Genomic DNA, 24,986 nt, shown 5'->3' on the forward strand with positions numbered 1-24,986 from the left:
AAGTTTCTACCGTCATTGCCTTAATCTCCGGAGTTCAAAATTATGTTGCAATTCATCTAGGGTTCTATGTAAACTGTTCTCTAGAAGGGATAATTCAGATCAAAATGATGAAGCAAACAATTGGAGCACCACATCAGTAGTTAGTTACCTTGATGAACTATTCTTGGGAATGAACACAGAAGAAAAGGAAAAATCCACATCAAGCACACCATGATAGCTATTAAAACTAGTTTGGAAACCAGATGCGCAACTCTGTTTGATGCATCCATCAAATTAGTTCAAAGAAGATCGATAATTGATGCGAAAGAATATTTACAACATGAACACAACAAGATACAACTGAGTTACCAGCACAAAAATGACTATTTACTCAAAATAAACATCATCCCTTGAAGATTTGGCACTCAAAAACAAAGAGAGACATGAGTTCGTGCTTTCATCTTGCTCAATGATTGGATGCACATCAGCTTCCATCTCGTGCAGCTAAACATGAATTTTTCCACAATTATTACAGTTAGCTTGGCCTTCGAATGAGCATCAACATCATCTTGCAAACTGTGGGTGCTTCAGTACCAAATCCTAGATCATGACTGACGCCATGAATAAGACTGTGGATATATCTTTCCCGGCATATTTGCAGCTTGTGGCCAAAAAATCTGCACATGAAGAACGTAACTCAAAGATAAGCATCCAATCTAAGTATACTGTTTATACACACGAAGTAGTGATGCAATCCAGAGTTCTCTCGAGTCTCGAGTATGTATACCAGCTTAGTAGACCAACAATATTGGCAGGAGTTTATTAATTGCTTGAAATTTCAAGATAGAATGCTTTACCTAGATGTTTTTGAGGTGCCATTTTCTTGTCTAGCTAACTCGTCTCCTATTATTGAGTGATGATGAATCAGATTCTGAAGCACTCAGCGATCTCCTAACAAATGGGTGCTCAAAAAGTCGACAAGCAGTGGGACGATCAGCTGGATTCACTTGCACACACTGGCTAATGAAATCACGTGCATCTTTAGACAAGTAGGTTGGAATAGGAGGCTGTTCGCCGCTGCCAATCCTATAAAAGGCTTGTGCCTGCAAATTAGACTGTGTCAATTACTAGCGTCTTCACTCATCAAAAAAATAACAGAAAATAGAAAAAGAATAGAGGAAAGAAAACTACCGACACCAAATGCATTGACATTATTTATTGTATCCCTCCAAACTAGAAATTGTCATATACAACTGGCAAATGTATTAAAAAATCAAGACAACCATATTTCAAACTCGAATTAACAAGCACCATCATTAATGCAAATTGATTATAGAATTTCTTCCATTAAGAGGAACAGAAACCTGCAAAACAGGCCTCATGTGATTGATTTTACAGAAACAAAATTTTCTCACAATGGAAGGTCCTCTTTGCCTTTGTATTACTGTGTCCTCCCTTTTTACTCATATTTGACCCATGTTTTCTGCAACTAATTATTTTCCTTTTAAGTTCTCTTAGGTGATTCTCCTCTGTAGTTTGCCATTGGAGAATAACAACAGCTAGTATCCAAATCTTACAAACTAATTTCTGCAAATTTCATCTGTTAGAACAGATGAAATTTGATTCAAATACTAATGATACTATACAATGGGCCAGCAACAACGACAACATGTTGCATGCAAAGAGAAGAATGGGATTCCAAAAGATCCTGAAATCAAATTAACTGGTCATGCAACACCATGTTCCGCATATTATCTTGCTTCCTCCAGTTAAAACCTTTGAATTTGGCACTAGTTCTTTCCTGTCTAAATTAGGAGCCGAGTGTAAGGACACAACATGCCACCCTGGACTTTGAGGAATGTATGTAACCAGTCTTATCAACATATGTGGAGCATTTGCTTCCATAATTCACCACAAAACAACCGACAGAAAAACCCACTGCAGCACCAAGGCCCACTAGGTATGCCTCGAGCCTGGAAATATGCCATTTACTATGTCTGATCGAGAATGCTAAGTAGCATGGCTCAAGGGGCTGAAAGAACCAGGAAATTTGGTTGGTCCAGCTTGTAGATACAATAGAAATCCAACTGGCAGTCAAATAAGTTAATGCCAGTTGATATGAAGATATCAATTGACCCCTAGACCACCTGCACTTAAATAGCAATATATGACTTATACATAGCAGGTTGATACATCGTCGAATATAGGAATAACAGTAAGACACACCATCAATGCGGTCAGAACTGCCCAACTAAATTCTATTGCACCATAACTGAATGAAAGCCCAATCATCTATCATGTCATCTACAAAATCCTAAGATGACGATCCATAACAGTTCACATTATAACAATTTCACATTATAAAAGGGAATCTCCTGTGCAATAGCATGTTTAGAATTTTCCTCCTCTTTGCTAAGCTTTATTAAGGCAGTCAAAACTGGCCAACTAAATTCTATTGCACCTTAACTGAATGGAAGCCCAACCATCTATCATGTCATCTACAAAATCCTAAGATGATGATCCTTAATAGCTCGTATTATAACAATTTCACACTATAAAACCGGATCTCCTGTACAAAAGCATGTTTAGATTTTTCCTGGATGGAAACCCAACCATCTATCATGTCATCTACAAAATCCTAAGATGGCGATCCATAATAGTTCATATTATAATACGTTCACACTATAAAAGGGGATCTACTGTACAAAGCATGTTTAGGTTTTCCTCTCCTCTTCACTAAGCTTTTATGTTCTTAATATCTTTTCCTCAAGTATCCTCTTTGCCTTGAAATGAATTAACTCTAACTTGAGCATCAAAAGAGGAACCCATTGGACGTATCCCCAGCACCCCCTCTATTTAGCAAGATTCACCCTGGATTGACCCCATTGGAGCACCTCAGTCCAACTTGGCTGATCCCTAAACTCTCTCCCCTTCAGTTGGTTGATCACCCCGACATATCTCTATACATATTGCCACCTCACAAAAAGGTCCCGGTTAGCTCTTGCGATCTAGCTTAACGTTAACCTCATCACCAACATACATGCCTTGATTGGTCATGCTAAGCACCATTGTCACTTTGTCCTCTATGAATATCAAATATCTGAAATGCAAAGCTCTAATTTGCCACCCTTGATTCCAAATAACTCTATTCAGTGAAGTTGGATGTCTACAGAATAAATTAAACAAGATTCCTATCTCAATTTTTTTGGCCTCTTGCTTCTCTTCTCGTCTAAATTGTAGAATTCTTCACCCCATATCATCTTATTAATGATCAACTATCTACCCTTAAATTCATAAGTCAAACAACACCAAATATTAGTTTGGTAGTTTGATGCAATTACAAGTGTGAGATTTTATTATTTTTTCAGTATTTATATCTTAATACTTTTGGTAATTATTGTTCTTTCCTTCAGCAAATTAAATAAAAATGGATGGTTTGCACACCTTAATTCTTTATTTGGCTATTAAATTGATTAGGTCGAGTCTGAATCTCCAACTAATTTAAATTAATCATGCACTCACTGTTCTTCCGATGGCTAGCTGTCCCACTGCAGCAAACGTCATTTAACTCATAGGGAGGTGATATTTGAGATCAGAAAAAACAGCTGAATGTATGACTAGAGAAAGGTATAAAAGTTTGTTTTTTTGTTATTCAACTGAAGAAAGGTTTAACTCAAAGCATTTGGGGAAAAATAGCAATTATCTAATACTGACATGTAAATTACTCACCCATTCCAGGTCAGGATAAGGTATCTGACGAGTCAACATCTCCAAAACAGTGCATCCAAGGCTCCATAAATCGGCAGCAGGTCCATATGAACTTCTAGGATTAATGACCTGGAAATTTGAAATTAAGAATTATCATTGGCTATAAGTGCTAGAATTTCCAACAACTTCATTAATTTGTTTGATAGAAACCAGTTAAACAAAATTACACCAAAACTTTGGTCCTTATCCAAGAGATAGGTTGGGTTAAAACACATTCTATAAAGCAGTTGCTATAGCTCATTGTTTTCAGTACAAGCACCAAATCTGAAGAGAAAACCCTTTAGGGAACATGTGACATAGAATGTTAGATCACATACATGTCAGCAGGTAGCATATTGTAGGATCATATACCACAATCATTTAAGTCCGAGATGCATCTTTTGTGGCAATCATGGATTTGAGATGTATAATGATATTTATATGATATTTATATGCACCAAATCTCAAAACAGGATGAAACCAAAATTGCCTTCTAGGATTGTCATAATCGCAATACCGTACCGTACCGGTACCGAGCCCAAGTCGAAACTCTGGTACGGTACGGTATTGCGAACCTTGGAAAGAAGGGCTAACCTCTGGAGCCATCCAATATACACTGCCTTTGCAAGATTTCATCGCGTCGAACTTGGTCATCTGAAATTCTCAACAGCAGCAGTATATAATATGAATAAGATGATACTTAACAAATCAATGAGATATTAAATGTAACATGTGAAAACTAGAGAGCAATAGACAAACCTCCTTTGCCAGTCCAAAATCTGCAAGTTTGACGGATCCATTTGCATGAACCAATATATTTGCACTTTTGATATCTCTGAAAAAAAGAGAAGATGTCTTAAGTTTGTCTTCCAATAAACAAGCGACACTGGGAAACACTAAAAAAAACGTAATTGTCAGAATGATATATTTAACCCCTGCAGTTACACAGAACCTCCATACTATATGCAAATCCAGTCCTAATCTCTCTTAAGGATTGACAGCATTGCAGAATCAGATAAAAATCATTGTGGTTCAATTAATAGAGACAACCAAGATAATGGCATGGGAAAGGGTTACATGTCCCTCTACATATTGACTAGTCTTGAACTAAATCAAGCTTTTAGCTGTCCTTGTCTGCTCCTATGCATGATCCATAGGAACAAACATGTTAAAGTGGCATGCATATTATGCAGGGATATAGTTCACTAATATGTACAGTTCAGCCATGGGACATGGCAACAACAAAAAAATGGCTTGCGACAGAAAAAAGATCCACAATTGTAAGATCATAGCTTTAGAAACCAAGTTTATGAATAAGAGTATTGACATAAACAAAAAACATTTGCATCACCTATGCACAATATTTCTCTCGTGAAGGTAGTTTAAGCCATTTAAGATCTGCCTGGTATATGCTGAAACTTGGGAATCTTGCAAACGATATTTTTGATAGAGAGAAGCAAGGGAACCTTGTGTGACAAGTTCAAGGAAGATATATAGCTTTGAATCCTCCTGTAAAAAGATCCACACCACATATCAGATGATTCAAGAATGGATGCAGAAATTACATAACGAAAAAGGAAATATGTTGTCATTAGCTAAGTTGACTCAAATGAAAAAAAAGCAGGGGAACAAATATTAAAAGCTTCAAATATCCCAAATCTGTGACATTTTAAATTGATGTTCACAGCATTGGATATTCTCTCTCTCCCTTGCTGCATATCTAATGTCATGCATGTGAAAATATATCTAACATTGAGAAATTCATGAAAAACAAAGAATATTATGAAATAACAAGATTGGAAAAACAATATACCTTGTCTGTCCCATAATACTGAACTATGTTTTCATGTTCAAACTGACTTAAAAGTGCGATCTCCTGGAAGGAAAAAGTCAAACAAGAAAGCTCAGAACAGAACTAGACAAACTTTCAATTACGCTTCAGATTCATGGAAGTCCCAGAACATATTTAACTAGAAAGAGAAGGGAAAACAACTTGAGAACAATGTTGAGAATGACTTAAAATCAGTGCAGATGGATCATCAAAAGTGAAAATTGGCATCATCTCACCTGCTCAAGTTGAAGTATACATTGTTGGGCATTGCTTCCTTGGTCAAGCAAAGATACTTCTTTAACAGCAAAAAATATACCCTCACTAAACATTTAAAATAGCATACATTAGTTGGAAAGTAATAGGATATTCAACGATACTTTATCAACGTTAACCAAAGAAACATAAGGAAAAAAAAAACTCCAAATGCAACAAGATGGACCAAACAGTTATTTTCATTAGCAGACATATACAATTACATTTTCCTGAGCATACTGAAAATATCATTAGCAAAGAAAACTGTGTTTCACATTAAAATAGATCTGCAAGTTATATATTGATATATATAATCAAATGTCTGACTATGAATACAAAGAATAAGACTAAATCCTAGCAAGAACCTACTGGACCTTGGATAAATGCAAATAGTGCTATTCAAGAGCTTGAGTAACCTATATGACCTTAGATATATGAAAATAGGGCCATCCAAGCAGTTGAGGCTTTGTTTATACTTTATACTTTCCAGGTATTAGTGTGATAATTCTCATATGAGAAATACTATGTTCATTAATTACTAATTATGTATTCACTTCAATTGACTTTAAGATTTTTTGATACTTTTTCTTTCTTAATCTTTTCAATATTCATTTCTATATTTATGCTCCTTAATTTATGGTACGAAGCAAGGTTCGTAATTTTGTATCATACCGGAGTATCGAGCTTTGCTCGGCATGGTACGGTTCCATGTACCGAGCAGTACACCAAGACATAACAAGCGATACATCTAATATAAGCATAAAATCCTTCGAAAATATCTGAAAATAAATAAAAAAAGTTAGGATAGGATTTTTAAGTTAGAAATAAATATAATAATAATATAAGTTTAGCAAAATCAATATAAATTAAGTAAGAATAGTATCACATATCTTTTTCGAGCTTTGAGAAATAACTTGTGCAAGGTTCGTATTTAATATAGTAATAGTAAAATTGATCAAATTTCGATTAAATCATCATTAAAATGATTAATCGCGACATTAAATAACTTTAACAAAACTTTATTAAACTTATTTTATTATCATAAATATCTTTCAATATTTAATATGCATGAAATATAAATATTTGACTTATTAAGTGTCTAATTTCAAATTAATCAATACTAAACACACTAATCATAATATTAAATATCTTAATTACCCTCAAATTAAAGAAAGAGAGTACATACCTCTTGATTAGAAAATTTTTCCTCTTAATCTTCCCAAATTAGCTTTGATTCACAAATCGTTGTTTTGTAGAGTATAGAAGAGCGCATATATAAGAAAAAAAGAGTTTGAGATAGTTTAAGAGAGTATGAGAGTGAAATGGAGTGAAATAGGGGGGAAGAAGAGTTTAAAAACCTATGAGAAATGACTCCAACGGTCAATTTGATTGTTGGAGCATTGTTACCAATCGGTAACGATCAATTTCAACCGTTACCGCGCAATATAACCCCGTATCGTCCGATACGGGACGATGTTACGCGTTCCACCCGATAGCGGGCGGTCCATGTACTGGTATCCTGTTGGACCGGTACGTACCATCCGTATCGGGCGATATTATTCGAAACTATAAACCTTGGTATGAAGTTAATCTTGCTCCCAGTGTAAATTATACCAGCTTTTTACTTCTCTGTGACTATATTTGTACATCACTATGGATAAATAAATGTAAAATATCATAACATAGTGCACTCTTACATGTAATCAAAGCATCTTACACATTATTAGATACTCATCTCCTTTCTGAGACACGTGTTATGAACCAACCTGAGACTTACTAAATAACTCAGGTATGTAGGCATAAAATCATGCGGACCAAAGTGCTGACTCGTCTAGCCCTATGTATCAATCCATCCCATCAACTCCTAATGTGGGATTATGTTGTATTATAGTTTCCACTATGCTAAGGCTTGATGCCCTCGTCAAGGCCTATCACATAATTCAAAATCATTCACTAATACTAGTAATTTCCTATTTTGTCCACCCATTATAGCATTAGTTCTACTTTTGGTACCAATTGTCATGACTTAATTAACCAAATGACAGATATAATGTGATCATGAAGGAAAAGGTCACTAACAATCTTAGACTGAGATGATCTAAGTGTAACCAAAATACATAAGTACCAAAAATATATAGGACAAGTAAAACTCCTAAACTTGAATATGGAAATATCTTACATGGGCTATGTATCCATCTAAAAGTTCGACTTAAAGAAGATGTTCCTAGTAACATATTGGCCAATGCTACTAACTACTATCTTATTTACGAGCTTTGTCTAAATAGAAAAGTGTAGCACTTGTTACAAAAAATGCTACAAGTTTATATAACCTGTTCATATTCTACAGAGATTCAAAAAGGAAAGAATATAAAATTCCAAAATTTACACCGTCATGTTATAGGATTCTTTATTAAACATGAGAGTGTTCACAAGGTAACTGAAAACTCATTAGAAGCATGTTGTAGATAAACAGCAGCATCAAGAAGAACCATGCAGTATGCATAACAGCAATAAGTTCTTGGATAACTAGTTTTGCATCATTACTTACTCACTGATCCCTTCATACACCATTCCATAGGAACCACTCCCCAAGAGTGCACCACGCATCCATGACTTTATATTCCTCTTGAACCGACCATTTGGTGAGATGATGAACAATGCCTCAGTAGTCGTACTGGATGATTCATCATCGTTCATCGTAGAGTAAGAGGATGTCCCATTGAAGTCTTCAGCGGTTTCCCTCAACCACAACTCCTCGTTGATTTCATCTCCTGCAAGAACCTCTTCCTTCTTGTTCATCACCTCAGAATCTACCGTTCTCATCCCACCTGCCTCAGGACCACTTTCCTCTGGAGCAAAGGTCCAAGACGAAGTCACTCCGTTAGCGGCTGTAAGGGAAACTGGAGGCGATTTAAGAACTGATGACGGATTGTCGAGGATAGGTATCGACGGTGAAGGTGAAAATTTTGCCATAGATGATGGAGATAGAACTGGAGGCCTGACTCCTCGAATTCCTCCATCTCGTCCCCCAGAACTCGGAGATACACAGGGAAACTTGGCAGGTTCATCATCAGAAACCCTAATTTCAGCCTTCGAACCATCAGTGAGATGCCAATCTTCCTCTTCCCGATCCTCCTGGCTTCTGTGCTCTTCTCCGGACACTGACAAGGGCTCAAAAGGAGTAGAATCGATCACCAAGGTGCGAACTTCAGGCGCAAAGGTGAGATCGTTCGGGAATGGGATGTCGGGCTGGAGTGGTCTGGGCCTCGGGAGGATGTCGGAAGAGGACCTCACCTTGTGCCTCTCCCAGTCGGACTGAGAAATGGCGAAGTCATCTGGACCGTCAAGGCCAAGGCTGCGGTAGAGGATGTCCACCTCGCCCTCGATGCTGCCGCCGATCCGGAAGCTCGTCTGGCGGGCGTACGTCGACGGCCAGAGGTCTAGCGACCGGGTAGCCCGGAGGTTGTGGTACTCTTCCGAGTCGGCGGAGGAGAACGAGGTCCACGAAGGCCCCGCCGCCTCATACTCTAAGTTCTTGACCGCGTTGCGCCGGTCCAGCCGCCGCCCCGCCCCCTGCTGCTGCTGCCGGGAGTCCACCCCGTCCCGCCCCGAGCGGGAGGTGACTTTCCTACGGTTGAAGAAAAACATAGGCCAGCGACAGCGCAAAACCCATCAGAATAATAAGTGCCTCAAGACCCGATCTTGGCGTGCCCTTGCAACTAACATAACCGAAAAGACGCCAACTTTGGAACGAACAGAAAAGAATCGTCGATAAATTTCGATCAGAAGCGAAGGTTTCTGGTGCTTCCGAAGCCCAAAACAGGGAAAAAGAAAAGGAAGGAATAGGATTGGGCTTCGTTCCCGGGAATCGGGCGTGCGAGCGGGGTAGAGTAAGACGACCGAACAGAAAGATCGCGGAACGCGGTGACAGAAGACTTAAATCTCGGTGTTTGGATTCATCTCCTCCCCCATCTCACCTGCCGTCCGATCTTGGGAAGGCGTCCCCGTCGCTCGGTGGCGTCACGAACGTTCCATTTGACTTGTCGGGACGCGGATGGCCCACCACCAACCCCGGGTGGGTGTGACCGATCTGGCAGCGCACGAAAGATCACAATTTGCCGGCATGACAGGACGAGCTTCGAAGAAAGCACTGTTACCAAAAGAAAGGGTTTTGGAATGATGAGATCGAAAGCGCCGCCAGAATCATCTCCGTATCCACAGCTTCAAATGTGGTTTGGAAGAAAGAGATCTCTCCGGTTAGTGTAAACACCTTTTTCTTAGCCGTGACCCGGGGGGGTGGGGGGTCGTCTCGACTCGTTCGGACCCGGGGTCCGAATGACGGGGATCTCCCGGGGCGGGGGTGCTCGACCCGACCCCTCCGATGATCCCGTTAGAGAATGAAGTGGGGGGCGGTTTTTTAGTGGAGGAAGAGTCCCCCTTCTCCTCCTGGCTCGGGGGGGTTTATAGGGGGGCTCGGCATTATCGGGCGCGCCATCCCGTCGGTCAGGGTCGTACCTCTGATGGCGTCCGACATCGCCGAGGATGTTGCGTGGGGGATCGGGGGATCGCAGGGTATGGGCGAGCTTCAACCGTTACCTGCTTCTGTCTCGTCCGACTGTGCTGGGTCCACCGAGGGGGCTGTGGGCTCAGTGAGGCTGGCGTCCGGACACAGACCGTCACCCTCATTGCTCCCACTGGGGCGCCGCGCATGTCCACGTGCGGGGGACGTTGCCGGGAGTGGGGTCTGCCATTTTTTGTCATATCATATTCCCCCCCCCAAAGGAAGCCATGGCTCGGCATCGGATGGAGGGGATTCGAGGTGTGGCTTTGATCGGTAAGCGGTGGTTCTCTTCGTGGTTCATGATTGAGGCACATGTTCGGGGTAGATATGCCGCGCTGCAGAGGCGCTTTGGGTGGCATGAGGCCGGGGAGCACGTCTCGGGTGGGCTGGCCGCGCCGAGGAGGTGGTCTCGGGAACATGCGGCCGAGGAGCACGTCTCGGGCGGGCTGTCCGCGCCGAGGCGGTGGTCTCGGGAACATGCAGCCGAGGAGTTCGTTGGCCTTCCCCTGCAGTGACCTTAGGTCCGCATTTATGATAGGGTGTTCGTTGGGCTTCCCTGATGCGACGAGTGAGGGTGCGGATGAGCTGTCGGCCGCTATGGGGAGACGAAGGGACGTCTCTCTCGGCGGGATTTTTCCTATATAACTGGCGCACTCGGCCCGTTTCACGATTCTTGCTGCTGAGCCTTGGACCTCGTTGTCCCTTCTGTCGTCGCACCTTCTCCTCTCCTACGCCGTCATTCCCCAGTCGCTCCCTCGTCGTCTCTCTCATTCGTTTCAAAGCCGGTAAGGATGTCCCTCTTGCCTGTCTCTTCACCTTTGTCCCTTGATAGAGTCCGGGAGAGCACGCCTCCGCCCTCCCTAGACGAGGAGGCGGCGCGGGCCCTTGAGGCTCTAATATAGCCGCACGACCTTGACTCGGTGGTGAGTGGGTCGCTGGAGAAGCTCCGGGAGCGTTTCCACATCCCGGAGGAGTTTGTCCTGGTTGCGCCTGATCCGGGGCAGCGGTCATACGACCCGATCCCTCGAGGTTTCGCGCTGACCCAAGATGCCCTAGAGGCTGGGTTGCGCCTCCCCCTTCACCCTATCATTGTCTCCTGTCTTTCTTTGTGGCGGATTTCGCCTTCCCAGGTGGCGCCTAACACATGGCGCTATCTAGTAGCGTTCTTAGGGGAATGTTATTATGCCAACATCACCCCTACCCGAAACCTCTTTCTCTCTTGTTTCCGCCTTCTCAAGGGGCCGGGGGGCTATTTCGTGTCAGCCCGGGTTGGCTTTCGCGTCGGGGGAGCCCCTTCGAACAACAAAGGGTGGAAGGGGCGGTTTTTCTATGTTAGATGGTCGAAGGATTGGGGCTTTGGAGTTCGGTGGACAGTGAGGGTGATAGATAACACAGTCCCGGATTTGAACGACGAGGAGCGTCGAGATCTGAAGAGGCTTCGGGCAATCCTTCCCGATTCTCAGGCCATCCGAGCTATGACCGAGGAGTGGCTGGCCGAGGCGGGTCTTAGCCCGGCTTTCGGGGGTATGTTTATAGCGGGTGTTCCCCGTCTCTTGTTTGTTTCCACAATTTGTGATGGTTTGCTTGTTTCCTTTGTACGAATGAAGCTTCTGTCACTCCGCGGCGGTCGCTCATCGTCGGCTCCTTACGCCCGTCCGCTGCTTCCTCTCCGCGCCCCTCAGCCGACCCGTTGCCCGGCTCGGCGGATGCTCCATTAGAGATTCCGGAGGGGCGCCCGTCAAAGAAGGCGAAGACGGCTGGTCCCGGGAAAGCCAAGGCGGGGGCCACCCCTTCGTCAACCGTGGGCACAAAGCGGACCGTTCGGGACGAAGGGCCCTCCCGAGTTGATGGGCCTAGCCAAGGGGCGGCCGAGAAGAGGTCGACCCTGCCTACGGTGGATGACCTGTGCGGGCTACGCACGGGGGCCGACGAGCCCCTATGGTCGTTGGTGATGGGCGAGCTTCCACCGGGGGAGGCTTCCGACCCGCTAGTCGCCCGCTGGGAGGGGTTGTCCCGAGGGGACAAGGTATGGGCCGGGGGAGATCCCTCGGCTGCTTTTCTTCGGGGCGTGCTCCACCCCGACCTGGCTCGGGACCTATACACCTTGCCCTCGGAGGCCATGCTCAATAAGGCGGGGAGGTTTCTGACACTGGTGAGTGTTTCGCTAACTCCGGGCGTCCCTGTGACCGTGCGCTGACCTTCCTTTTTCTGTGGTAGGGCCTCCACTACTCGACGGCGCTGATGGACCGAGTGCATGACGCTGGGCAGGTAATCTGGAACCTCAGTGAGCGCAACTTCGAGTTGTGCCGTCAGCTAGAGGAGGTTCGCACCGGGTCGGGCCCAGAGGCGGTAGCGGCCGCGGAAAAGCGCGCGACTGACTCTGAGGAGGAGGTGACGCGTCTGAAGGTAGAGCACGAGCAGTCGGGCAATTCGGTCAAGGAGCTTCAGGAGTTTCTCCATTTGGATCGGGCCGAGCTTCGCCTATTGAAGTCGGAGGCGCTTGGCCTTACCAAGATGGCGGAGAAGGCCGAGGCTGAAGCCCGCGCTGCTTCCGAAGCGCTAGCCGAGGAGGTTCGCCTTCGCCAGTCAAAGGATAAAGAGGCAATCGAAGCTTATAAGAAGTCCGAGAACTTTGAGCTCGGACTGACCCGAATGGGGCGAGTATCCTACGAGTATGGATATAGAATCGCCCTAGGTCGCTTTGGCTCATGCCCTCTTGGCTCCGAGGTGGAAGGGGACCCGTTCGCCTCTCATCCCGTGGACCTGGAGGTGGACATGCCAGAGGACATGCCATTCGACGATCGCCCAAAGACTCTAGGAGAGTGAAGAGCTTGGTTTTTTGTATGTCGGAGTCGGGGTCGAGGATGTGAGGGGTCTGTCTGTTCCTCATTGTTACGCTTCTGTATCCCCTTTGAAATAAAATGATCTTTTCTTCCGATTTCTGTGCTTGCGTAGTGTCTACCTCTTCAGATGAAGTATTTCCTAAGGTTCTATATGTTCCAAGTCCTGGGTACGGGGTCGCCATCCATTGTTGCGAGTCGGAACGTCCCTGGTTGGGACACTCCGATGACTCGATAGGGTCCTTCCTACTTTGGGGCCAGTTTCCCCCTTACTCGGGTCGGGTGGCTGACCTCGATTTTGCGCAGGACCAGGTCCTCTAGCTTTATCGATCGGGGTCGCACCCTCCGGTTGTAGACCCTCGCTACGGCTCTTTTGTAAGAAAGGGTTTTTCGGTGCGCGTCAGCCCGCCTTTCTTCGAGCAAATCCAGGTTGGATCGGAGCCCTTCACCCGAGGCCTCTTCGCCGTAGCCTGCTATCCGCGGAGTCGGGACGGTTACTTCGGATGGTAACACGGCCTCGGTCCCGAACGTGAGGCTGTAGGGAGACTCCCCCGTTGGGGTCTTGGGGGTAGTGCGCAGCGCCCATAGGATGCTCGGGAGCTCGTCGATCCAGGCCGATCGGGCAACGGACACTCTTCTCTTGAGACCGTCGACGATGGACCGGTTGGTTACTTCAACTAGTCTGTTCGCCTGGGGGTAAGCCGCCGAGCTGAACCTCAGCTGAATCTTGTGCTTGGCGCAAAACTCTTGGAACCTCCTGCCGGCGAACTAAGGTCCATTGTCGGTGACGATGGACTGGGGCAGGCCAAACCGAGTTACGAGGTTTCTCCGCACGAACTTTTCCACTTGTGACTCCGTGATGGTTGCTAGGGGCTCGGCTTCGACCCACCTTGTAAAGTAGTCCACTCCCACGATGATGTACTTCCGCTGCCCGGAGGCGGGTGGGAGAGGTCCGAGTATGTCCAGTCCCCACTGTGCGAATGGCCAAGCATAGTCGACGGGGGTGAACAGGACCGCCGGCCGTCGGGCGGTGCGGGCGTGCTCCTGGCATGAGCTGCATCGCCGAACGAAAGCTTTTGCATCCTGGCGCATGGTCGGCCAGTAGTATCCCTGTCGGAGTATCTTGTGCGCCAGGGCCCGTTCGCCTATGTGTTCCCCGCAGGCCCCTTCATGTATGTCGGACAGAACTGTCCGGGCTTCGTTCGGCTCTAGGCAGCGTAACAAAGGACGCGAGAAAGACCGCTTGTACAGCCGTCCTCCTTCTTTAGAGTACCATGCCTACGTCCGCGCAAGCGTCGAGCCGTGATTTCATTGTCGGGTAGGGTTCCGTCCCACTTGAAGCGTAGCATCTCCTGTACCCAAGTGGCCGGCGCGCCGCCCGTGACTGTGGCGACGATCTCTATGGCTCGGTGAGGGAGCTCTTCGGTCTCGGGTCGAGCCCAGGGGGTCGAGCCGGACGCCAGTTTTGCCAGAGTGTCGGCTCACTGGTTCTCGCTCCTGGGAACGTTCGACAATTCGAAATGGGCGAACTTGGTGGCAAGGCTTTTTACCTGCGCCAGATATTTCGCCATTGTCGGGTCCCGGGCTTCGTATCCGCCGTCGAGCTACCTGGCCACCAGTTGTGAGTCGGTGATGATGCGTATGTCGGTCACCCGCATTTCCAGTGCCAGTTGGAGCCCCGCCAGGAGAGCCTCGTATTCTGCTTCGTTGTTGGTGGCCCTGAACCCGAAGCGGAAGGAGCGCTCAATCGAGCGGCCGTCAGGTGTCACTAGCATCAGCCCTGCGCCGGCGCCCTTTGCGTTGGCCGACCCGTCTGCGTGGAGAGTCCACGTGTCACGCGGTGGCTCGAGTTCTTCGCCTGTGCTCGGGGTCAGCTCCGCGATAAAGTCTGCCACGGACTGAGCTTTAATGGCAGTGCGAGGTACGTACTGTATGTCGTGCTCGCCGAGCTCCACTGCCCATTTGAGGAGACGCCCTGCAACGTCGAATTTAGACAAAACAAGCCGAAGCGGCCGGTCAGTTATTACCTCTATCGGGTGGGCCTGGAAATAAGGGCGGAGCTTTCGTGCTGACAGGACGAGCGCCAGTGCCAGCTTTTCGATTGGCGGGTAGCGTCCCTTTGGCCCGCTTAGCATGTGGCTGACATAGTAGACTGGCAGTTGGTCGCCGGAGTTTTCTTTGACCAGAACCGAACTGACCGCATGCTGGGAGGCGGCGAGGTAGAGACTCAATCTCTCCCCTGGGGAGACTGAAGCGAGTCGGGGGAGGTTGGCCAGGTGTTGCTTCATCTGCTCGAAGGCCCTCTCACATTCCGTCGTCCATCGGAAGTTCTTCGGATCCTTTAGGGCCTTGAAGAAGGGGAGGCAGCGATCTCCCGATCGGGAAAGGAAACGTGATAGGGAGACTAGCCTCCCGTTAAGGCGCTGTAGGTCTCTGATCGTCCGAGGGGGCTGCATGTCCATGATAGCCTGGACCTTTTCCGGGTTGGCGTCAATCCCTCTCTCGTGTATGATGAATCCGAGGAATTTCCCCGAGGTTACGCCAAAGGCGCACTTGGCAGGGTTGAGGCGCAGGGCGAACCTTCGCAGGGGGTCGAATGTTTCAGCCAGGTCGGAAGAGTGAGCTTCCGCTGTTCGGCTCTTCATGATCATGTCGTCGACATATATCTCCATGTTTCGTCCAATCTGGCGGGCGAACATCCTGTTCACCGTCCTCTGGTAGGTGGCCCCGGCATTTTTCAACCCGAACGGCATGACTTTGTAAAAATATACCCCTTGTTCGGTGAGGAAGGCTGTGTGTTCTTGGTCTTCGGGTGCCATCCTGATTTGGTTGTATCCGGAGAAGGCATCCATAAATGAGAGACGGGCGTGGCCGGTTGTGGCGTCGACTAGCTGGTCGATCTTCGGTAGGGGGTAACAATCTTTTGGGCAAGCATTGTTGAGACTCTTCTCGGATGGCCAGTTGCTGATCTGGGGCCTGCCGCCTGGGCCTTTGTTTCACCGGACGGGCGTCAGACGAGATGTTTAGGTGGTGCAGCGCGACTTCCGGGTGGACTCCTACTAGGTCAGACGGCGTCCAAGCGAAGATGTCGGTGTTGGCTTGCAGGAGGCCGACGAGCTGCCGTTGCTCCTGTTCGGGTAGTCCCGACCCGATTTTGACTGTTTGGTCAGGCCTGCCTTTGATCAGCGGCAAGTCAATGGTTGATTCCTTCGGCTCGGGGCGGGGAGTCGGTTTTTTTCCCTCCCGGGGGTCTTCCAGCGGGGATTGGACCCTCGCTCTTTTGTTTAGCGACACGACAGTCAAGTAGCAGCGCTTGGACTCCCAGGAGTTCCCCGCTACTTCCCCGACCCCATCGCGGGTCGGGAATTTGATGGTTTGGTAGTAAGTCGAGATGACGGCTTGGATCTTGTTGAGGGTTGGCCGTCCGAGGATGGCGTTGTATGCCGTGGGGAGGTCGACCACCAGAAAGGAGGTCATAACTGTTTTTGTCGTTGGGAAAACTCCCAAAGTTAGAGGCAGGGTGATAACCCCCAGTGACGAGATTGAGGCAGCGGTGAACCTCGTGAGCGTCGAGCATAACGGCTTCATGCTCTCCTTGACCAGGCCGAGCTTTTGGAAGGCGTCCCAGTAAAGTATATCGGCCGAGCTTCCGGTGACGACCATGATCCTTCTCATTTGCGCGTTGGCGATTCTGGCTGATATCACCAACGCGTCATCATGTTCGGCTAGCCCAGGTCCCCCGGTCGGGAAGGTGACTTCGGGTCCTTTTTCATGTTTGGAAGCTTCGGCTCGGGAGGCCCTGGCGTGGGCTTTTCCGCCCGTCATGGAGTTCCCTCCGGACGCGGGCCCGCCGGTTATGACATCTATGTGCCGCTCGATGGGACCCTCCGGGCGTGGTGAAAGCTCCTTATCTGGCCGGAGGTATGGGCCGAGGTGCCCTCGGCGGATGAGCTCCTCAATTTGCCTTTTTAATTCTCGACACTCCTCGGTGTCGTGACCGGGCTGTCGGTGGAAACGACAGTATTTAGAGCGGTCCGCGAGTTCGCGCGGGCTCCTCATCGGGTGGGGGTCTTTGAGAAGGCCTTTCTCCTTAATGTGGAGAAATATTTCGGTCCGAGAAGAGTTCAGGCCCGGGGGGGGGGGGACCTGGGTACTGCATCGTTGAGGCCGCCGGCCCTACGCCGGGAGGCAGCGGGCTGTTGTTGCCGGGACTGCTCTGGCTTGACCCTCTTGCGCTCGTCGCACCTCCTGAACATCCATGCTTCAGCAGCGATGAACTGGTTCGCACGCTGGAACATCTCGGGTACCGAAGTGGGGGGTCGCTCCACCAGGGACCAAAAGAATCGGGTAGGCCGTAGGCCCATCATAAATGCCTGCATCATCAAAGAAGGGTGAGCATCAGGCAGCCCGCGAACTTGTGTGGTGAAGCGGTTCACAAAGTGAGAAAGGGGCTCGTCCTCCCTCTGGTTGAGCCCGAGGAGCATTGCCACCGACGGCTTCGGCTTGCCGTGAGTTAGGAAGTTAAGCTCGAAGTCTTTGGCCAACTGGTCGAAAGAGGCGATGGTCACGGTCTTCAGATTGCTGTACCACGCTCGGGCTGGGCCTCGCAGGGTCGTTGGGAATGCCTTGCACATCAGGGCGTCGGACGTCCCATATAACGCCATCTGGGCGCGGAAAGCAGCTACGTGGTCCGCCGGGTCGGTGGCTCCGTCGTAGGCATCCAATGAAGGGAGCCGAAAATGCGGCGGGATCGCTTGCTCTTGAATCTCGGGGGTGAAAGGGGACCCCTGATGTTGCTCGGCCCCCGGGTCTCCCCTGGTTCGGCGAACCTCACGCTGCACCTCGTCCAGTCGGTGGCCTACGAGGCGCAGCTGGGCCCACAAGCCTTCCGCCGAGTCTGAAAGCGGGGCCACGGGCGTCGGGTGCGCCTCTGGATCCTCCGCTCCTCGACTCCCGGGTCGGGTCGACTAGCCCGGAGGTGAAGCGGGGGACTCGGGAAGCGGTGCGGGGGTCTGAGCGGCGGACCGTTGCCGTGGCGGAGGTAGGGTTGAGTGTGAAGATGTCGGATGGGAGACCAGTGGGATGATGGTCTGCATCACCCCCGTAAGAGCCCGAACCTGGTGTGTGAGGTCGTAGAAGGCTTCGGGTGGCACGGGTGACGGGCCGCCGGGATTGGCGATGGGTGGCGATAGACCCGGGTCGTTGAACAATCGCCAATAGCGCTCCGAAATTGCAGCGGGGCGCTCGTCCCGAACCCCCTCCTGTTGGGGATGTTCTTCTGTCGCGTCGGTCGGGTGCGACCTGACGGTTGGGGGTTCGTCGGAGTGAGCCTGTTGATCACTTGACATTCGGACCGGCCCTCCTTCTAGCGCCATTATGTTAGTGTAAACACCTTTTTCTTAGCCGTGACCCGGGGGGTCGTCTCGGCTCGTTCGGGGGTCCGAATGGCGGGGATCTCCCGGGGCGTTGCTCGTCTCTACTAAGGTGGTCGGGGGCGGCCTCGGTCTTGGGGAGATGCTGCGACTTCTCCCGGGCGGGGACTTCTCGCCTGTGCGTCCGGACGGGGGGCCTCGGCTTGGTACATGCACAAAGGTCGGGTCGGGGTGCTCGACCCGACCCCTCCGACGATCCCGTTAGAGAATGAAGTGGGGGGCGGTTTTTTAGTGGAGGAAGAGTCCCCCTTCTCCTCCTGGCTCGGGGGGGTTTATAGGGGGGCGCGGCATTATCGGGTGCGCCATCCCGTCAGTCAGGGCCGTACCTCTGATGGCATCCGACATCGCCGAGGATGTTGCATGGGGGATCGGGGGATCGCAGGGTATGGGCGAGCTTCAACCGTTACCTGCTTCTGTCTCGTCCGACTGTGCTGGGTCCATCGAGGGGGCTGTGGGCTCAGTGAGGCTGGCGTCCGGACGCAGACCGTCACCCTCATTGCTCCCCCTGGGGCGCCGCGCCTGTCCACGTGCGGGGGACGTTGCCGGGAGTGGGGTCTGCCATTTTTTGTCATATCATCTCCCACCAACGTGGGATGAGTCTCCTCCATCTCTATGGCTCATCGAGTATGATTCTTATTGCTCTATGGCTCATCAATATCAAATGCATATATTAGCTATCCTATTGATAATTTTAGTCAATATTTATACATCAGTAAGAACCTTTCTATGTGTACATTTAAACTCAACGGAGTTGAGTAGCTTAATGTCATCAACCATAGATCTCATTAGCCACATAACAGGACAAGAACCAGAGATCTTACGCGAAAGATTTTTGACAATCTGATCGAATCCTCAATTGGATTGGGCCTAACTACTCGTTGCTACTCGTCCTTCGGGAAGTAGCCAACACTTTGCACGACCAGAAGATGCTTCAAAGAAGCCATCACAGTCCAACTGATAACCAGTCCAACATTCATTGTTTCTAACCACATAAACTCTATTCTGAGTCCTTTCGGTATTCACTGCTACCTTCCTCAACGTAGATAGGTTATTGAACTCACGGTTGCGATAGTAATAAACATTGTTTCTAACCAACCATAATTGTCATAGGAAACTGCAATAAGACACCTAATGCAAGATGTTGCCAGCCACCAATCCCACCAGGTTACCCCTCACATTATTCTCTGGCTTGGTGAAGGTTTGACATAGCATCAGGTATATTTTGGGTCCGGGTCACGTCACAATCAATGCCACCGCCAAGTAAGCAAGAGGAGCACTCTCATGCGTCGAATCGGAATCTATACCAAGGTGTTCCTCGGCATGTCCCATCCCGAAAAGCTCGGGATGACGTCGTATAGCGTCGTCCCGCGCATCCCGGGACAACGACCGCACAAAGGTACCATCTCATCCCTCGAGGATCGACTGCTACGTCAAACCCACGCACAAAGGTACAGTAATATAAAAACTCTGGCCGGCATCTGGCCTAGGGGAGGAGAGGAAGACAAACAAAAACCCCCACTAAGCACTGATTTGATCGTCGAAGGAGCCAAAGTCGGTAACCAACCGACGAGAGCCTTCTATGCAGGAAAACGACCACTACAGAGTCATAATCATCAACCCGACCGAGAGACACTAACCAACACTCCGTTGCCAGCACCCCATCCCGAGGGTGTGATCGACTTCGGCAACCAATAAAATCGACCACAGACTCTCGACATCGACCCATGGATCATATTGTGATGACTCATCAGTCACGACGAATCAGTTCATCAACAATAGCTTTCGTCTCTAGTAAAGGCAAAGGACAACAACTGTTTCAAGAAGAAGCTCTCTCCTACACAAATAGTGTGTATGTGCATTATTTGTTGTGATATTTAATTTGTATTAGATATAGTGTTGGACTTGGGTAGATCATATACGGTCTGCCGTCTGTCGCATGTCATCTCGATCGTTCAGATTCTCGAGTCGGAGTGCTTCTGAAAGACTTACGACAAGACGAGTTTCCTTTTCTGACAACAAGAATCTTAATCTTGTAATCTTCTTCATCCACGTCAATCCCGGAAGCATTCACATACATCGACCGCAGATTTATCAGCCATATCGCTTAATCCAGTGGATCATATGATTCGAGATTTTATTTGTGCATATGATCCGCTTACAATTTCTCGTTGTATGATTCCTATGAATCGTGCATGATGCAACTAAAGTTCTATACCGAGACAATGATTTCCTGAACTACTGCTGCTTGAGTAGGAAAAGGCCACATTGCATGCAAAGCAAACAGAAACACAGTTCCCTGCTTATACGGTCATGGCGGCCGGACACGAAGAGTCCCCTCACCGCTGCGGCCACGCCGGGGGAGAATGCTGTCAGCTTCACTATATAATAATAATTATTATTATTATTATTACTATAATTGTGGTTAATCGGAAGAACTCAAACTCTGCTTTCGTAATCCAAGTATATATAATTATCATTGGAGGATAAAGTATAACTGTTGTTTATAATTTTCTTACCATAAGTTCTTCCATCCCAATAAATCTTTTCATCTTTCTCTATTTATTTTAATCTAAATTTTTATCTTTTATTTCATCATAAGCTTAATTATCGTGATTACAATAGTAGACTTATTATGATAATAAGTTTTAGTTAGGTCATCTTGTTTTTCTCGAAGATCTATTAGGATTCTTTGAAGTTAAATTATTTGACATATTGTGACCAAATGTCATGATCCGAGTCTGATGAGCTAACTGGTCGACGGATCAAAATACTTAAGCGGGAGATAACATAGTAGACTCATTAGGTCCTTTTAAGTCAATCTTAATTCTGCCCACTTTCAATATGGGACTAATCAGGGGTGTTACAATAATACTGTTAGGTGATAGACTGCATTGCCATCGACGACGGCGCCTTTGACCTCAACATCACCGGAATCAACTGCGGCCCTGGACATGGTATAAGGTCGGTCTAGTTGTCCGAAGCACAGGCATTGTTCTTTGACTGTGTTAGCTGTAATGGCAACGATGGACTAACGTACCCAACCTTGCAATGTCGGAGGCTTAGGGAAGAACAGAGCCGGAGAAACCGTGGAGCAGGTACGTGTGACTCGATCCAATCTCACCAACACCGACAACGGCGTCCGAATCAAGACATGGCCGGTGAGTATTAATTCCGTGGTTCTAAGCTTTGATCGCCGATGTCCGTGCTTTCTTCCTCAGGGATCAATTTCTTCTCCGTGGAAAACCCCATTCGGATCGACGAAAACTATTGTGACCAAAAGGGCGGGGCGGTGTGCGATCCCGATGATGTAAGGCAACGACAGCAAAGGTTTGTGGATTTGGTGATTAGGAGAACCACAGCTAACTGCGTATACGTGCATGCATGCATGCAGCCATCGGCGGTGGAAGTGAGCAACGTTGCGTTCGACGATTGGCGGGGGTCTTCGGCGAAGTCGAGCGGCGTGGCCATCAGATTGGGATGCAGCGCGGGCGTGCCCCGTAGATCGATCGTGGTCAACGATGTGGAGATCAGATCGGAGGATGGAAAGAGCGAAGCGTCGACGGAGTGCGAGAATGGCAAGGGAACAAATTGCCCAACCCGCACGCCTCCGATCGACTGCCTCACTCCTGAGGACGATGACCTAATTGCTTCCGCTCAACAACAACCACCGCCAACATTACTTAGGAGTACTTTATGAACTTGATGTGTTTATGTTGCTGATGTCTCTTTGGTTTATATAGGTAGATTTAGTTTTTAGGTTACATCCATTAGATCAGATGAGTCCTTCCTCTCTTTAGCTTTTTATCTATGTAATCTGTATCTGATTACAGTAGGAAAGGAAATGTTGGACTCTGCACATTGGCATTCGCCAAAGTTGCAGGGATTTGCTTCCTCCACACTCTTGCATGCCTCTCCCCAGAGGCGCACACACACACACTCCTCGATCAAGCAAGTAGGGATGAACCTGAAGCTCTTCCCTAAGCTAATGGCATGTTCATCAAGAGCCAACAAAGTACCGCTTTGCTTAGGCCTACATTGGAGAGACCATCTGATTGAAGCATATCTAATAGTTTCTCGATCTTTCAGTCTCGTCTTAGATATGCACAAGAAAAAAGATGATTTCATTAAACAATGCGCGGCTGAATTATCCCAAGAATTGTCCTACGGACGGACACCTCAGAAATTAATGATAAGAAATGTGCAACTTGTTTGTTATATATGGCACAAGTGAAGCCTTTTCCAACACAGCCTATTATGTGCTCTGTAACCCTCCATTGCATGCCTGCATGTGTTCTTCGAGAGCATTCAGCGCGAACTCACCATGGTCATCTTCATCGATTGGTGTCTCTAGATCTCTAGAACAATAACTGGAGACAAGGCAAGAACCAATCTTGACTCAGTAGCTATTCAAAAATGCAATGTGACATGCTAAAATTGAAGTGGCAACAGTAATTGAACTCACACTCTGAATCCGTCTTGACCCATTTACACTGAGCTTTCCTCTTCTCCTCCTCCTCCTCCGCTTCCCCTTCCTGCGATCTCCCAACTGGCTTGTTCTCCAAGTATTTCTGCGATGAAGATGGAGTGGAGCTTTGTTGGTGCATCTTCTTGGTGAGAATTGCCCTCAAAATCTATCATGAGACTGTGTGATGAAGTGTTTGATGCGCAACAGAGGAGAGTTTGATGCGAGCAAGCATGCATACCTTCTCCATCCTTGATTCCGGCATGGGATCCCTAAAGCCGGGAGCTGGCGCGAAGCCGCCGCCACAGACGAACATCCTCTTGAGAAGAAAGGAGATGGACTTCTTCCTGATGGCGTTGCGGTTACCCAGCAGCACTTCCTTCACCTTGCTCAGTACGATCTTGGTGTTGGGCGAGAGGTCGCCATTGTTGTCGTTGTCCAGATACTCGAGCTTGGCGCTCGCGATCCTGTCGACCTCCAAGCTCGATGGGCAGTTCAGAAATCGATTCAGCGGCAGCTTGGCTCTGTCTTCTTCGCCGAACTCCGATCCAGCGGACTTGGTTTTCGACTTGAGTGACAGCAGCTTCTTCAGTTCTTTCTGCAGGTTGGTTACTTCCTCGATCGCGAAGTTGGATAAGTCTTCTGAGGAATCCAAGGTTCGAGAGTGCTCGTCTCGCCGTGGTTCCCCCTTCACCTCGCTGTTGCCGAGCGTCCCAATCGACAACAATGCCTGCGGCCAGTCGTTGAGTTCTTCTTTCGGAGAACTCGGCATGGAAGGATCTAAAGAACAGAGTAGAGATCAGCCGTCATGCAACAACAAAGACTGCAGAAGAAAAATCTCACTTACAGTGAGCTGAACTCGATCCAGCATCGAAGCTCTTCTTCTCCTGCCTCCCGTGGAACTTGTTCTGCACCCAGCCAAAGATCTAAACACGAGACACAAACGCTACTGAGGCACTGATGGCAAGCAAAGCAGGGAAAACTAGTTCAAGAGGTCCCAGTCCTTACTCCCATAGCTTCAACCAAAGATCCTTAGCGAGAACAAAGCGAAAGCCTCCCTCTCCTCTCCAAGATTGTTGAGAGTGTCCGTGGCCTGCCTACCTTAAATGGAGAACAAGAAAGAGCAGGTCCTCAGAACCATGGTCTTCAGCCAATGGGAAGTGTGGATGGTTAAATAGGCTGGGAGAGAAGTGCTACAGAATCCCCTGTCCAATCTTCACTAGTTTAATGGCATTACTTATGGTTCAAGTCCCCATACAGAGAGAGAGAGAGAGAGAGAGAGAGAGAGAGAGAAATTCCCCTGAAGCCTTTTTGTTTTCTGCCTTTTTGGTTGATGCACCCATCGACGGGAACAATGATCTTGAGCATGTAATCCTGAGGTTGCTGCAGATGAGCTCTGGAAGTTGCCGACTTCAGATTGAGTAGTAGAAACAAGAGGAAGGTTTGGGGATCCAAGTAACATTGCCAGCCACTTTAGCTCTCATGTTCTCTCTTCTTGGACCAACCAGGGAGAAGAATGTGCAGGTAAACCTCATCTCATTGGTTTCAGTACACGGGCACTTCTCGACACCCACCGCCTGCCCTGGAAACCACAACCCCTGCTTGAATCAGACCACCATGGGCACATGAGGGTGGAGATCATTGCCAGACAGGGGCTTCAAAGGATAATGCTTGGACATGACTGCTTGTTTCCCTGGGTTGTTGCATCAAAGTTTTAAACCCCAGGTTTCTAGCTCTTGATATATACAATGCCCACAAGCTTAGGATCTTAGGAATTACCAAGGAAGATCGTGGATGGCACATCATCGTTATCATATCCGAATCGGATGTATATATTTGTCATGTATTTTGATGCCAAACCCAGTAATACTTGCAGCAATGG

The 24,986-nt window shown here is 48.0% G+C and overlaps 2 protein-coding genes across 2 annotated transcripts; both read right to left on the minus strand.

Moving 5' to 3' along the window:
- Window positions 1–273: 273 nt before the first annotated feature.
- On the minus strand, window positions 274–9,791 carry LOC103976088 (mitogen-activated protein kinase kinase kinase 1). Its single transcript, XM_009391274.3, has 9 exons — window positions 8,358–9,791; window positions 5,794–5,878; window positions 5,540–5,602; window positions 5,078–5,235; window positions 4,486–4,561; window positions 4,321–4,380; window positions 3,709–3,816; window positions 837–1,082; window positions 274–656 (listed from the first exon to the last, which is right to left on the minus strand). Exons 1-8 carry the CDS (start codon window positions 9,455–9,457, stop codon window positions 867–869), a joined length of 1,866 nt encoding a protein of 621 aa, XP_009389549.2. The 5' UTR covers window positions 9,458–9,791; the 3' UTR covers window positions 274–656; window positions 837–866.
- A 12,988-nt stretch (window positions 9,792–22,779) lies between these two features.
- On the minus strand, window positions 22,780–24,785 carry LOC135612671 (protein DEEPER ROOTING 1-like). The gene is made up of 4 exons (XM_065109239.1): window positions 23,952–24,785; window positions 23,346–23,884; window positions 23,105–23,273; window positions 22,780–23,009 (listed from the first exon to the last, which is right to left on the minus strand). Exons 2-4 carry the CDS (start codon window positions 23,874–23,876, stop codon window positions 22,990–22,992), a joined length of 720 nt encoding a protein of 239 aa, XP_064965311.1. The 5' UTR covers window positions 23,877–23,884; window positions 23,952–24,785; the 3' UTR covers window positions 22,780–22,989.
- Window positions 24,786–24,986: the final 201 nt, after the last annotated feature.

This window comes from Musa acuminata, chromosome BXJ1-2 (genome assembly GCF_036884655.1).
Source record: "Musa acuminata AAA Group cultivar baxijiao chromosome BXJ1-2, Cavendish_Baxijiao_AAA, whole genome shotgun sequence".
NCBI lineage: Eukaryota > Viridiplantae > Streptophyta > Magnoliopsida > Zingiberales > Musaceae > Musa > Musa acuminata.